The following is a 15,199-nucleotide window of genomic DNA, read 5'->3' on the forward strand; positions in this document are numbered from 1 at the left end:
GGTTGCGGGCACATCCCCAGTGGGAGGTGTGCAGGAGGCAGCTGATCGATGTTTCTCTTTCATCGATGTTTCTAACTCTCTATCCTTCTCCCTTTCTCTCTGTGGAAAATCAATAAAATATATTAAAAAAAAAAAAAAGGCCACATATGAGGTCCCACCTTACAATCAGAACAGCTGTTTTGACCTATTTTTAAGTCTACCAGACCTGAGGCCCTGAACCTAACTGTCCCCTATATCTGGGCTCCTGAGCATTAAAGAGAAAAAACCAACATGATATAGAAAAATGTTAGTTACATGCAAACAAGTGGTTAGAATAAGATGGAACTTGGAGACATGGGAGAAAATAGGTCTACCTTTCATCTAGCGCCAATATTCCACCTTTGTGTGGAAATTACCTAAAAATCGGTACAGCGGTCTGGTCAGCTACTGTATACAATTTCATTGACCAACAGAATTGTGCCTTAGAAAATAAAATTAAAAAGCTTCTGAACCTGAAAACCACAGGTATGGTCCAGTTCCCTCATTTAACAAATGGAGAGACTGAGACCCAAAGCCATCAGCCAGGTGGCAACAGGTCTGGGGTAACCAGCACTGTGCTCATCTGACTCTAGGACTGGAGGCAAAGACCAGGTTGGCTCCTTCTTGTCGCTGGGCCTGAGGTCACCTCTGCTCCTGGATGCATAGGGCCTGTTGCCTCTTTTCCTCCCTTGGTTTGTTTTCCCATCGGTGAAATGAGGAGAGTGGCTCTTGCCCAGTTGATAACTCTGCCCAGCAAGGTTTCTGCCAGTTTGATGGCTATAATTTAGCAACACACTGGACTCCAGTTTCTCTAGGGCAGTGGTTCTCAACCTTCCTAATGCCGCGACCCTTTAATACAGTTCCTCATGTTGTGGTGACCCCCAACCATAAAATTATTTTCGTTGCTACTTCATAGCTGTAATTTTGCTACTGTTATGAATCGTAATGTAAAATATCTGATATGCAGGATGTATTTTCATTGTTACAGATTGAACATAATTAAAGCATGGTGATTAATCACAAAAACAATATGTAATTATATATGTGTTTTCCGATGGTCTTAGGCGACCCCTGTGAAAGGGTCATTTGACCCCCAAAGGGGTCACGACCCACAGGTTGAGAACCGCTGCTCTAGGGACAGGGCCCATTAAAGTCAAAATGCCAGGCCTTGATTTCCAAATGTCTCTGGCATTCCAGGCTCTGAAATGCAAGACCTTTTTTTATACCTCTGACCTCCCCCCAGCCCCTAGGATTTGCCTATTCAAATGGGCTCTGCCTTAGGCATCCTCAGAAGGCCCAGGCCTAGGCCCTGGTGCAGGTCTCCCTTAATACACTCCAGGCTGCAAACCACACTCCCTGCATCTTTTGCAGCCCAGGCACCAGTTGACCAGGCCCAGCTCTTGTGTTTTTCCTTTGAGCTTTGGCACAGGCCATTTCCTTTGTCTAGACCACCCTTTCTTCTCCTCGTCATCAGACTCACTTCTATTCATTCTTCAGGGCTCAACCTAGAGGCCAATTCCTCTGGGAAGTCTTCTTGGATTGCTCCTAGACCAGGCTACATGCTCTAGCTGTATACTCCCATAGCACCCCTTTCCTATCTGTTTTCCCACAAATAGGAAAGAATGAAAGAGGATAGAAATAAAAAGCACTCAACTGAGGGTGAGAGGAGCTGCAGAGTGTGAAGGGAAGATGAGAAAGATGGGGTTTTAAGAAGTGTTTCTGTGACTTGCGTACATTATTATTTTGCTGGATACTACATTCTTTTGACATTGAGCCAGGCCTCTTGGGTCATGGCTCTTGAAGATATTCAGTTATTTAATATCTGTCTTCCCATCTGGACTGTTCACTCTGTGAGGACAGCAATTCGTTCCATTTTGTTCACTGCCATATCCATCAAAAGAACACAGTAACTTAGGCAAGCTACTTAACCTCACTGGGCCTCGGTTTCCTCATCTGTACTTATATTCTCTATGCTTCAAGTTTCTATTATGTAAACTTGGATGGCAATTACCATCCTATGGCTACACTGTTACATTGATGACTCCCAATGCATGCCTTCTGGACTCAGGCCCTTGGCCAGTCCCCTTCCACACTGGCTCCGGGCTGAGTCCTATTACTTGCTTTAGCCGATGAGACATTAGTAAGCAAATGCAGGCTAAATGAATCAGCATTTGCACATGAGGGTTTGGCCCCTTGGTATACTCTGTATTGGGACCTCGCCACCAAGCCATAAACTCTGGCTGGACTACTGAGTGATGAGGTGTCACATGGGAAAAAAAAAACAACAGAGGATGAGACACCACCATGGACATTCTAGCCTTTGGCAAGCTACCAGCGGAATGCAGCCATGTTAGTGACCTTGGTTTCAACATATGGAGCAGAAGAACCACACAGCCAACTCCAGTCAACCCACAGAATAATGAGAAATAAAAAATTCTTGTTTCGAGCTCCTAAGCTTTGGGTGGTTTGTTACATTAGAATAGATAACAGCCCTGGCTGGTGTGGCTCAGTTGGTTGAGCATTGTCTCGAGCACCGGATGGTCACCAGTTCAATTCCCGGTCAGGGCACATACCCAGGTTGCAGGCTCAACCCCCAGTCAGGAATTCATGCAGGAGGCAGCATATTGATGTTTCTCTCTCACATAGATGTTTTTCTCTCTCTCCCTCTTCCTTCCTCTCTTTCTAAAATCAATAAAAACATGTTTTTTTAAAAAAAGAACAGATAGCCCTAACCGGTTTGGCTCAGTGGATAGAGCGTCAGCCTGCGGACTCAAGGGTCCCAGGTTCGATTCCAGTCAAGGGCATGTACCTTGGTTGCGGGCACATCCCCAGTGGGGAGTGTGCAGGAGGCGGCTGATCAATGTTTCTCTCTCATCGATGTTTCTGACTTTCTATCCCTCTCCCTTCCTCTCTGTAAAAAATCAATAAAATATATTAAAAAAAAAAAAAGAACAGATAACAAAAATCCCATTCTAGAAAGTTGATGTGAGGACTTACTTCATCAGACTCACTTCTAATCAGTTAGTACATGTAAGACACATTTTAAAAGTATACTTTTATACAGAGTGCTCAATAAATGTGCTTAGGCCAGTGTTTCTAAGTGGTTAGAGGTCAGCCTGCACACCAAAGTCGAGTTCGATTCCCGGTCAAGGGCACATACTTGGGTTGCAGGTTCAATCCCCAGCTCCCATTGGGGCACATGCAGGAGGCAACCAGTCCATGCATCTCTCTCACACTGATGTTTCTCTCTCCCTCCCTTCCTCTCTCTCTAAAAATTAATGGGGAAAAATATCCTCAGATGAGGATTAACAACAACAAAATGTTATCCAGTATTGTTGCTGTTATTATAGTATGTCAATAGTATGTGCTGAATAAATAATTACCCTCCCCCCCAGCTTCCCCACTAGCCTCTCACCTGGGCTGAGAAGTCAATGAGTTTTGGCAATGGCTGCTTGCTGCCTTCATTACTTTTCAGGAAGTCCAGCAGGCTTCCTGTGGGGGAGGGGGAGCAATAATGAGTGCCCTCACTACTTAGGGTGAAATTGTTCATAGTAATGGATTTAAATAAAAACATCTATTTACCACACCTAGTGTTTGAGAAAAATGAGCTGAGTGTTTTTAAGTGACTTCGTGATTGCTAGACTGGTTCTTTAACTGGGACAGCTTTCTGAGCCCAGGTGACTTGGGCTATGGTTTTATAAGGCTGGTGTAACTGTGTAATTAGAAAATGAAAAAAGTTTTGAGATTTTAAATCACACTAAATGAGGTTGGGTGATATGTTTCTATTAATAAAAAAATGGGCAGGTATTGACCGGCCTGTGGCTCAGTGGTAGAGCGTCGACTTCCAGACCAGGAGGTCACAGTTCAGTTCCCTGTCAGAGCCCATGCCTGGGTTGCAGGCTCCATCCCCACTAGGGGGCGTGCAGGAGGCAGCCGATCAGTGATGTGTGCAGGAGGCAGCCAATTAATGATTCTCATCATTGAAGTTTCTGTCTCCCTTCCTCCCTGAAGTCAATAAAAGTATTTTTAAAAAATGGGCAGGGATTGAAAATATTTGTGAAATGGTGGCTTAAAAAAGTCCCTGAGAAATTCTGGATCATGGTGGGAAGGGTGGGGACAGCCTGGAACGAATGCTTTGTTGAATCTTTTTCCCAGAGCATTGGCCCATGCAGGGAACGTGGCTGACAGGGAGAATTTCCCCTGGCCTTTAAGGCACACAGTAAGTCCATAAGCCTCTTCTTCCATCACCAATGGGGTTCTGCCCAACTCCCCTCTCTTGGTAGCTTCATGTGCTCCCTTTCCACTGGCATCCCCTTAACATGATTTCACCACATTAACCAAGAGGACTGGGCAATGGCTGCTTATACCTGTGGGAAGAACTCCTGGCCAGACTGGGGGCATCTCGAGGGCAAGAACCATGTCAAAGTCACCTCTGAATCTTCAATTAACTTGTATGAGCCACAGCCTGCATCCCCAGCCCCCAGACACAGCACCTTTGGCCATGAACTCCGTGACGATATAAATGGGCTCCTCTGTGACCACTGCATGCAGTTTCACCAGCTTGTCATGCTGCAGAGTTTTCATCAGGTTGGCCTCTGCCAGGAAGGCCTCCACAGACATGCTCCCTGGCTTCATGGTCTTCACGGCCACCTTGGTGTGCTTGTTGTAGGTGGCTGGAGTGGGCAAGAAAGCAGGAAAGATGGTCAGAACCCATGCTCTGTCCCCACAGCCTAGGAAGGCCCAGCTGCAGAACTGCCTCCTCCACAAAGTCTTCCATGCCCATCTCAGCCCTTAGAGAGGGATGGGCTTTGGCTCAGACAGATGTGGGTTGGAAAGCTGGCCCACGCCTTCCTGGCTGTGTGCCCTTGGGCAAGTCACTTATCCTCACGCATCTGTGGTTTCCTCATCTGCGAAGTAGAAATGATAAGCACTGCCTCTGAAGGGCTGTTGTAGGGATTAAAGAATAACCTCAAAACATCACTCAGATCAGTGGTTCTCAACCTTCCTAATGCCGCGACCCTTTAATACAGTTCCTCATGTTGTGGTGACCCCCAATTTCATTGTTACAAATTGAACATAATTAAAGCATAGTGATTAATCACAAAAACAATATGTAATTATATATGTGTTTTCCGATGGTCTTAGGTGACCCCTGTGAAAGGGTCGTTCGACCCCCAAAGGGGTCGAGACCCACAGCTTGAGAACCGCTGACTCAGATCATGTCACTCATACACACAGACCACCTTTGCCTTGTCTCTCACCCTCACACATACCATCTCTTCTTAAAATGCTTTAATCTTAACACTGCTCTCAAAATAAATACCAGTTTCACCATGGTCTACAAGGCCTGCATGATCTGGCCTTGCCCACCTTGCCAGCTTCATCATCCACCAAACTCCCCTTGACTTTCGTGTACAGTCAGCCTGCATGTCACTCAGCACCTCAGGTACCCAACCACCCCTCCCACCGCAGGAACTTCCCACATGATGTTCCCTCACCCCATTTCTACTCCATCTTATAAATCTCTTAATTGCTTGTGTTTCCATTTTTGCCTTGGCTGCCAGGAAGCTTTAATCCAAGTCTGAGGTCTTCCTTTAGTAAGAGTAAACCCTAATATAATACTAGAGGCCCGGTGCACGAATTCATGCACGGGTGGGGTCCCTCAGCCTGGCCAGCAATAGAGGCCTATGGGGGGCCGGCTGTCAGGGGGAGGTGCCCTGGGAGCTTGGCCGGCCAGCCCCCTCTTTGGGGTCTATGGGGTGGGGTGCTGCTGGGGGGAGGGGCCGTGGGAGATTGGCTGTGGGATCGCACTGACCATCAGGGGGCAGCTCCTGCATTGAGCGTCTGCCCCCTGGTGGTCAGTACGCATTATAGCGACTGATCAACCAATCATTCCGGTCATTTGGTTGTAATGGTCACTTAAGCTTTATATATATAGATAGTTTTGTTTTCTAACTCATTACTCAGATCTGTCTTCCCTTCTCCAAACTTTCTCTGCCACAACCTCTTATTAGGTGCCTGGCATATAGCAGGCTCTCATTAAATATAGTTGAAATATGTGTATTTAAACATTTTTTTTGGACTAAATTGTTTGCGACTCTGTAAGTTGTCTTCAGTCTCATTTTAAAACATGGTGGGTGGAGCCCTGGCTGGTTTGGCTCAGTGGATAAAGCGTTGGCCTGAGGACTGAAGGGTCCCAGGTTCGATTCCGGTCAAGGGCATGTACCTTGGTTGCGGGCACATCCCCAGTAGGGGGTGTGCAGGAGGCAGCTGAATCGATGTTTCTCTCTCATAGATGTTTCTGGCTCTCTATCCCTCTCCCTTCCTCTCTGCAAAAAAATCAATAAAATATATTTAAAAAATAAAACATGGTGGGTGGAAACACAATCGGGTGCACCAGGTACTGGGCCAGGCATGGCTGTTCTCGAGTTATTAGCGGCAGGGCAGCAGGGGTGGGACATGCCTTATTGGTGCCCCACAATGCCTTGGCATGGCGCTAGGCACACAGTTACCAACATTGAGCTCACCTGGAAATCTCCAAGCTGCATTTCCCCATTCTTAATTTCCATCATCCTAAGAGGCCTTGGTAATCTCACCCCAACTGGTAGGCCTCTTGGCTCTGTGTCAGGGAGCAGATTCCTCATCTAGGACTCCTGCTTCCCAGGAGGAAATTTTTAACTCCAACAGGTAAATGGCCTCAGAGGTAAATCGGTGTTTGCATGGCAGGACAATTCGGTTTGCTATCAGAGGGATTGCTCCTTTACGGTTATTATTCAGATCTCCCCTTCTACCGTTGGTGGCATTCCCACTCTGTCTCGGGCTGTTCCTGGAAGTGATGACCTCCCTGCTCCCTCCCTCCCACCACCCTCTGGCCCTGGGTCCTTACCCATCCAGACTTCCCCAAACTGCCCGGCTCCAAGCTTTTTCTCCAGCTCGAGGGATTCCCGAGGGATCTCCCAGGCGTCTTTCTCCCACGGCTTCTGGGGCTTGGAGGACACGCAGGGCACCGTCAGCTTCTGGCAGAGCCCGTCACTCCCTTCTGGAACAGAGTTGCTGGTCAGCCCAGGGCAGCCAGCTCTCGGCCAGCCAGAGGCTTCCCCTCAGAGGCTTCCCTGCCTGGTCGGCTGCAATTGGCCACTGTGCCAGGGGGTTGCCATGATCAGGGACATTTCCAGAGAGCAGAGCATGATCAGATGTCAGCTCTGCCCTCCTTCTCAATAGGCCTAAAATGTCAGGAGAATCCAAAGCAACTATTTGTCTGGGGAGAGTCAGAAAGAGCTCAGCAGGCCTCAGAGGGCACGGGGCACCGTGACTCGGGTTCCCGGGAGACAGGTCCACCCTGACTAGGGTGTGGCCCTGGGCAGGACTTACTCATGTAGTGGGCCACCAGCTCCGGCAGGGTGCTGAAGGTGTTTCGTGGGGAGATGTAGAAGCCCCCGTTGTCCAGGGTCCGGATCTTATAATGTTTCACTGCATCCCTATGCTGGGGGTCGTAGTCTCGTACCGACAAAGAGTAGCTCCCTGCATTGGTCAGAGAGAAACCGCTCAGGAGTGGGACTTCAGAGTCCGGCCACTACCGTGGCACCCCTTCCGGACACCCCTCTAAAGCCACCCCTGGCACCATCCTGGCAGCTGGGCAGTGGAGCACAAGGGTAAGAGTGAGCTGTGGAATCAGGCTGCCAGGTTCTTGTCCAGGCTCCTCCATGTCCAGCTGTGAGACCTCGGACAAGTGAGTACATCACTTCTCTGTGCCTCAGTTTCCTCATCTGTAAAATGGGATTGGTCGTGAGACCTCTCTATCTCATCACATTGCCTGATAATTGAAAGAAGTAATGCTTGTAAAGTAGTCAGGATGTAAACACTCATTAGACACTGTCTGTTGCCATCATCATCATTATTATTAGATAGATAGATAGATAGATAGATAGATAGATAGAGTGGGGATTGCTGGGTCACCTTTGGTGGTCTCGCTGTCTCGGATCATGAAGGAGCCCAGCACGTTGCCAGGGGCCAGAAGTTGGCGCTCTGCATCCTTCCGGCTGATGCCCTTGAAGAACCACCTGGTGGAAAGAGGAAGAGACAGTGTGTGAACCTGGGTGGGCAGTCCTGTCCCACCGACAAGGGCCACCAGGATACCCAACGCCTGGCTTCCTGCAGCACTGATCTTCCTCAAAGACTCTTTTGGGAAAAACAATGACTCTTTTGATATTAAAACAGACATTTGACCAGGGTTGAATCCAGTTTGCTGAGACTGACTGAAGCTTATGCACATTGGGGAGCTTTCTTTAAGAAAAATAACACAGCCTTGCAAATACAGAATGCCCAGAGGTCATTCCAACAGCACCCAGCGAGAGCGGTAAGCTGATGGACAGAGAGGCTGAGTGTGAAAACACAGCAGTCTTAACCAACTGTGGTCAAAATCTTACTTCTGCAAATTTCACAAGAACAGAGGACATTCCTGTCAGGGCCTCGAAGGCCCCTGTGAGTGAGGGTCTGAGCTTCATCAGTTTCACGGTTTATCCTTCTCTGTGTAATACAAAGTCAAATATAAAACTGGCATACATTTCTAAGCAAAAATGTGAGATTCCAAATAATTTTATACTTGGGCCCATATCCTAGGATCTTTTCTTCATCCTCCCATAATATTTGGGATACTGGGTGGGAACGTTCAAGCAGCAGCAGCCAAATCCATTTCCACCCTCAGCAGGGTGAGGGGTGGTTCCTGTGCTGTGATGGAAAAAGCCCCAGACCAGAGGTCAGTAGGCTTTGGCCCTGCCATAGAATTGCTGTGTGACTTGGAGCAAGTTGCTTTTCCTCTCTGGGCCTCTGTTTCCTCTGCATCAATGATGGAGAAAGACAGCTAACACTCACCCACCCAACAACTCTGGAATTGTTGCCCTTATTATCCCCATTTTATAGATAAGGAAACTGAGGAACAGAGAGAGCAAGTAACTTGCCTGGCATTACACAGCTGGGAAGTGGTGGAGCCACGCTTCAAATCCAGGCAGTCTAACTCTAGATTCCATGCTCTTAATCACCGTGCTACTCTGCACTCCCTCCCCCAACCTTCTTTGATTCCATTTTTGAAAATGATTCATGTCGTTCTAAAAGAGTCAAGCAATGTTACAGGGTATTCAGTAAGAACTATCTCCCTGGCAATTCTACCCCTAGGAAGTTACCGCGCAAATCTTGCACAAAGAAGAAACGCTAGTGAGAAGGGTTGGAAAGGGAGTAAGAGAGAAAGTCACAAAGGGGACCTGCTTTAGACAGGTGGTTAGGGAAGGCCTCTCCGAGACCCGAAGGATGAGAAGGAGCCAGCCAGGCAAAGAAGCCTAGGAAGAGTATGCCGGGCAGGGGAGGTAGGGAGTGCAAAGGCCCTGAGGCAGGAACAGGCTGGCCTTGCTCATGCTTCCTGCTGGAGGGCAGGAAAATAGCATACTTACTCCTCTGTCTCCAGAGAGTCAACGCGGGCAACGTAGTTGCTTGGGATGTAGCCCTCTTTCCGGGTGGCCAGAGACCGAGCCTTCCACCATTCCCCTGACCTAAGAGACAGGAGGGAGCAAAGGGTTCGGTGGGCAGGACTTCCCCTAGTCCCCTTAGCTTTGGCCTAGAGTATCCCCTGCATACACCCCATGATTAGGGGTAGGGATCTTTACAACAGTCCCCACTGTGCATCTGAGGTTTGTCCCTGCATTCACAGCCTACAGACCTAGGTCTGTGGCCCCACTATTTTTCTCTGGTCTTGCAGCCTTGGCCTTCCTAGCCATACCTAAGGTGGGGCTCTGTGCCCATGGCAGACTCTAGGGGTTCAGCTGGGGCCAAGAGCCAGAGGGAGTGGGCTCAGGAGTCTGACCAAGCATAACCACTGCCACTTCTGGCCCCCCACACATACTGGACACTACGCTCGCTGATGGTGAAGACTGGAGGAGATTAAAGGGAGCAAACTCAGAGATCCAAAGATTTCTGAATGCAAAGTCACCTCAACAGGGTCTGGTCCACAGGTAAGCTTGCAGCTTGATCGCAGGAGCCTGAGGAAGGCTTCCCTGGGGAAGCTCTTTGAGCCGTTCATCCTTGCCTGGGTGTGGGCCATTAGTAAGCACACAAGCCCCTTTACTGTGGCTTTCACCCAGGTGAACAGCCAACCCTTCCTCCTCTATTACGATCAGGTTCTCATCAGTCGCATACACCCTAGTCCAGTGATGGCGAACCTATGACACGCGTGTCAGAGGTGATACGCGAACTCATTCTTTTGGTTGATTTTTCTTTGTTAAATGGCATTTAAATATATAAAATAAATATCAAAAATATAAGTCTTTGTTTTACTATGGTTGCAAATATCAAAAAATTTCTATATGTGACACGGCACCAGAGTTAAGTTAGGGTTTTTCAAAATGCTGACACTCCGAGCTCAAAAGGTTCGCCATCACTGCTCTAGTCTAAGGCTCTTCACTGAAGGACAGAAGAGAGTGTACTGCCTATTGGGGGTAGGAATGTCTTGGGGGAGGGGATGAGGACTCACTCCTCCAGGACTGCCATCTGGTCTCCCTTCTGGAAACTGAGGTCTTCATGGTGAATGGCCTCGTAGTCATACAGGGCAATCACGATGTTATCCTTAGAACCTGCTGGGACGAGAGACACGCGGGGCAGGAAGGCTTTATCTGAGCACCCCCACAGCCCTGGGGGTTTCTCACCCCAACACCTGGCACCCAGGCCTGGGCCCATTGCTGTGTCTGTCTTTATAAGTAAGCATCTTGCCATGCTGGGAGCGATTCTACAGTTTAAAGCTAACCGCGTTTTGCTCATGTTATTAAACAGTGCTATAGAAACAAGCCTGTACGAAGTACTTGGGTGGCAATTTAGGGGATTTTCAAGGGTGGTTTTGATGAACTTCTGCCTCAAGCTCTGACTGAGAACCTAACCTCAACCTCTACAGAGCACGACTCCACTGCCACGTTCGCCAGATACTTACCCTCCGTGGACCCGGGGGGGTTGCCGTTGTTGGGGTCAGGTCGCTGTGGGGAAGAAATAGGAGAAAGGGGTGAATCCAATCAGGTGTGGGGAGCCACAGAAAGCCTGCTATTAATACTGTCATCTCGTTACCAGTACTGTTATTGTTGCCACCACAATCACTACTGTCACTGCTCTCTGATTTCACTCTCGCAATACCATTGCTAGTGGTGCTATTACCATGACTACTTCTGCCACCACTGCCCACACTGTTACCACCACTGCTGCTGCTCCGATCGTTAGCACTCAGCTTCTGCCTCTGTTACTTTCGCTCCTACCACTGAGACTTTGGATGTTGCACGAGCCAAGTTTAAATCCTGGTCCTACCTCTTACTCACCACGTGGCTTTTGGCAAATTATTTAATCTGTGGCTCATCTGTAAAATGGGTGTAATCAAAATTGTGACCAACAATAAGATTATTGTGGGGATTAAAGGTGTTAATAACTATAAAGCACTTAGGAGAGTGCTTGGTTCCTGGTAAGCTCTGGATAAATGTAAGTTAATACCTCTACCAGTGTTACACTTCTCTTCCTGCTGCTACGCTCCCACTGGTATTAGCAATGGGAGTACAGCCGTTACTGTTATTACAGCTATGGCTAGGACCTTGATAGTATCATCACTGTCATTACTTCAGCTGCTGGTGTTCCTTTCTGGTCACTCATGGTGCTCAGCTCCACTTCTGCTACTTCCTGGGCTTGAGGCCTGCCCTGCTCCCCGGGACCTGGTCACTGGAGCCCAGGCTGCGTGGCAGGATAAGAAGTGACGTCCTTGGCTTTAGCCAGTTTGGCTCAGTGGATAGAGCGTTGGCCTGCAGACTGAAGGGTCCCGGGTTCAATTTCAGTCAAGGGCATGTACCTTGGTTGCAGGCTCCTCCCTGGCCCAGGCCCTGGTCAGGGCTCGTACAGGAGGCAAAAAAATTGATATGTTCTCTCACATCAATATTTCTCTGTCTTTCCCTCTCTAAAAAAAAAAAAATATCCTCGGGTGAGGATTAAAAAAAAAAAAAAGAAGTGGCGTTCCTTCCCTGGGTGCTCAGTGCAGACTTATGCTGGAGAGTTAGGAGGCAGCTGGTGACTGGTCAACCCCATTTCATCCCAAACATGCCTGCTCTCCCTTGGAAAACAGGGGGCTGTTATATCAGCATAGGGCAGCCTCCCCCACCCCCTTCCTCCCCCACTCACCCGCTTGCCCGTGGACGTGGGATCTGGCACATACAACGGGCTGTGTGGGTTGGCACTGGCCTCGCTTTTTGAGACCTTGTCTCTATCCCGGAGGAACTTGGACTTCACGCACCCCATCCTGCGGCAGAGAGAAGGGAGGTGAGCCCTGCTGGCCCTGAGCCCAGGCAGGGGAGTCTTTGATGCTGGGTTCCAGGCACTCTGCCCCCCAGGCTGGCTTCTCCTCTCCTTCCCCGTCAGACCTCCCTTGTCAGCCCCGCTCCCCGACCCTTGCCACATGGAGCTCGCTCTGCCCTTGCCATCTCTGGGCTTCTTCAAGTCCACGTCAACCACGCACAATACAGAGCTGACACATTTTTACAGTCATGCTACGAAGGACCCTTGTTATGACGAGTATATTCAGAGACTAAATCAATGGATTAGAAAACTGTGGTACATCTACACAATGGAATACTATGCTGCTGTAAAAAAGAAGGAATTCTTACCGTTTGCAACAGCATGGATGGAACTGGAGAGCATTATGCTAAGTGAAATAAGCCAGTCAATGAAGGAAAAATACCACATGATCTCACTCATTCATGGATAATAAAGACCATTACAAACTTTTGAACAATAATAGATACAGAGGCAGAGCTGCCTCAAACTGATTGTCAAACTGCAGCGGAAGGCCAGGGAGGGTTGGGGGGCAGGAGGGAGGGGAGTAAGAGATCAACCGAAGGACTTGTATGCATGCATATAAGCATAACTAATGGACATGGGGGGAAAAAAGGAGACATATGTAATACTCTTTGTAATACTTTAAGCAATAAAACAAAATTTAAAATAAATAAATAAGTCATTGACATTCAGTAAGTAGAGCGTGGGAACAGAGCGGGTGGTGGGCACAGCCAGCTCAGGGCTCAGAAAGACTGAGCGGACCCTGAGCTGCTCAACACCACCCGCACCTCACTCCTCACTCCCCCTGCTCCCCAGCCTCAGTTCCTTATCAGCAAAGGGAGCTGATAACACAACCGACTGCAGGGGGTTGGAAGGATGAGAGAAAGCATGTGGGCGGACAGATACTCAGCACAGCATCACTCAGGCAAACAGTAAAGTAAAACTATACTATTATTATCTAATAAATTACCATTTTCTATTAAGTGACAAAGATAAATCATATAATGTGTCTCAAACATTCCAGCTAAGTAATATTCAAGGCACCATGTTTCTCCTGTCATTTTATGATCGCTTTATAACACTTCTTCTCTCCCTCTCTCTCTCTCTCTCTCTCCTTTTGTCTCATTGATTTATTTGATCATTCATTCATTTACTCAGCAAATATTTCTTATATATATTTCTTTACTGATTTCAGAGAGGAAGGGAGAACGAGAGAGAGAGAGACAGAAACATCAATTAGGGAGAATCATTGATCAGCTGCCTCCTGCACACCCCCTACTGGGGTTCGAGCCTGCAACCCGGGCATGTGCCCTTGGCCAAAATCAAACCCAGGACCCTTCAGTCTGCAGGCCAATGCTCTATCCACTGAGCCAAACTAGCTAGGGCACTCAGCAAATATGTATTGAGCACTTTTCTAAACCACGAATAAGACAAGCAAGTTCATGCCCTTATGGAGGTCACACTGGGGATGAATGGGAGACACAGGCAATAAACAGACAAATAAATAAAAAGATAGATTTAGTTATTGAAAAGCGTGAGGACAATAAAAGAGGATATGATAGGGAACTTCTCTGTGGGGCCTCTTTATTTTATTTATGCATGTATTTAAAATATATTTTTACTGATTTCAGAGAGGAAGGGAGAGGGGTAGAGAGATAGAAACATCAATGATGAGAGAGAATCATTGATCAGCTGCCTCCTGCATGCCCCATGCTTTCCCCAAGTTGGGGATTGAGGCCACAACTTAGGCATGTGTCCTAACCAGGAATCGAACCGTGACCTCCTGGTTCATAGGTTAACACTCAACCACTGAGCCACACCAGCCAGCTTTATTATTTTTTTAAGATTTTTTAAATAGATTTTTAGAGAGAGGAAGGAAAAGGAAAGGAGGGAGAGAGAAAAATTGACCTGAGAGTGGAACATCAATTAGTTGCCTCCTGCATGACCCCTACGGGGGATAGAGCCTGCAACCTGGGCATGTGCCCTGGCCAGGAATCGAACCAGCAACATTTCAGTGCATGAGACACTGCCCAACCAATGGAGCCACATGGGGCTCTATGGGGCCTCTTTAGATAGGGTGGTTGGGGAAGGCCTTTCAGAGGAGGTGATATTGGACCTGGGGCCTGAACGACACAAAGGAGCTTGTCATGAAACACTGTGAGGAAACAGTGTTCCAGGCAGCGGGAGCAGCAAGTGCAAAGGTCCTGAGGTTGGAATGTGCTTGGAGAGAATGAGGCACTTGAAAGGCAGCCGGTGTGGCCGGAGATCACAGGTAGGAGAAAGGATGGCATGCGATGAGGTTGCCACATCCTGAACAGCCAGTGAGGAATTTGGATTAGACTCTACGGGTGATGGGAAACCATGGAAAGGTTTAGGCAGGACAGTGATAGGATTCAATTTAAATGATCCCACTGGCTTCTGGGTTGAGGATGGACTGTAGGATCAGGGCAGGGAACACTGTCCACTGCAATTGTCCAGGCCTGAGAGCGTGGTGGCCCGGCCCACGGTGGTGGCTACTGAGGGGATAAGCAGCAGGCAGAATCAGGGCCATTTTGGAGGGAGAGCTGACAGACTGTGCCGATGGATTAATTAATTAATTTAAAGACACTTAAAGAAAACACATTCACCTGGTCAGAGTCAAGTCTCGTTGCAAAAGTGGCAGAAATATTTCACTTCTTTTCTCAAAATGCACACAGGTATTTGCTGAGGAGACAGGCTGTGAGCAGCCACATAAGGAAGTCATTGTTTTCCTCATCTGTGCACAATTGAAATTTTCTCCTAAAACAGAACTCAGTTATACTTGTTAAAATAAACATGTGTTAGTGGTTTAAGCGGGGGG

General features: G+C 48.0%; 1 protein-coding gene across 6 annotated transcripts in view; it reads right to left on the reverse strand.

Annotated features, from left to right (window-relative positions):
• HCK (HCK proto-oncogene, Src family tyrosine kinase) overlaps nucleotides 1-15,199 on the reverse strand; it is a 34,673-nt gene that overhangs the window by 10,341 nt on the left and 9,133 nt on the right. For 2 of the 6 annotated variants that reach the window (XM_014550671.1, XM_014550672.1), the window contains exons 2-10: nucleotides 12,208-12,325; nucleotides 10,988-11,030; nucleotides 10,538-10,640; nucleotides 9,462-9,560; nucleotides 7,975-8,078; nucleotides 7,390-7,539; nucleotides 6,905-7,057; nucleotides 4,512-4,691; nucleotides 3,434-3,510 (exon numbers count right to left, since the gene is read on the reverse strand). In XM_014550671.1, coding sequence (XP_014406157.1) covers nucleotides 3,434-3,510; nucleotides 4,512-4,691; nucleotides 6,905-7,057; nucleotides 7,390-7,539; nucleotides 7,975-8,078; nucleotides 9,462-9,560; nucleotides 10,538-10,640; nucleotides 10,988-11,030; nucleotides 12,208-12,325 — 1,027 coding nt within the window. Of the gene's footprint in view, nucleotides 1-3,433; nucleotides 3,511-4,511; nucleotides 4,692-6,904; nucleotides 7,058-7,389; nucleotides 7,540-7,974; nucleotides 8,079-9,461; nucleotides 9,561-10,537; nucleotides 10,641-10,987; nucleotides 11,031-12,207; nucleotides 12,674-14,987; nucleotides 15,131-15,199 lie in introns of those variants that run through there. The other 4 variants (XM_005879825.2, XM_014550670.1, XM_014550668.1 and 1 more) reach the window with 4 other exon arrangements.

Source organism: Myotis brandtii, unplaced genomic scaffold (genome assembly GCF_000412655.1).
Source record: "Myotis brandtii unplaced genomic scaffold, ASM41265v1 scaffold61, whole genome shotgun sequence".
Classification (NCBI taxonomy): Eukaryota; Metazoa; Chordata; class Mammalia; order Chiroptera; family Vespertilionidae; genus Myotis; species Myotis brandtii.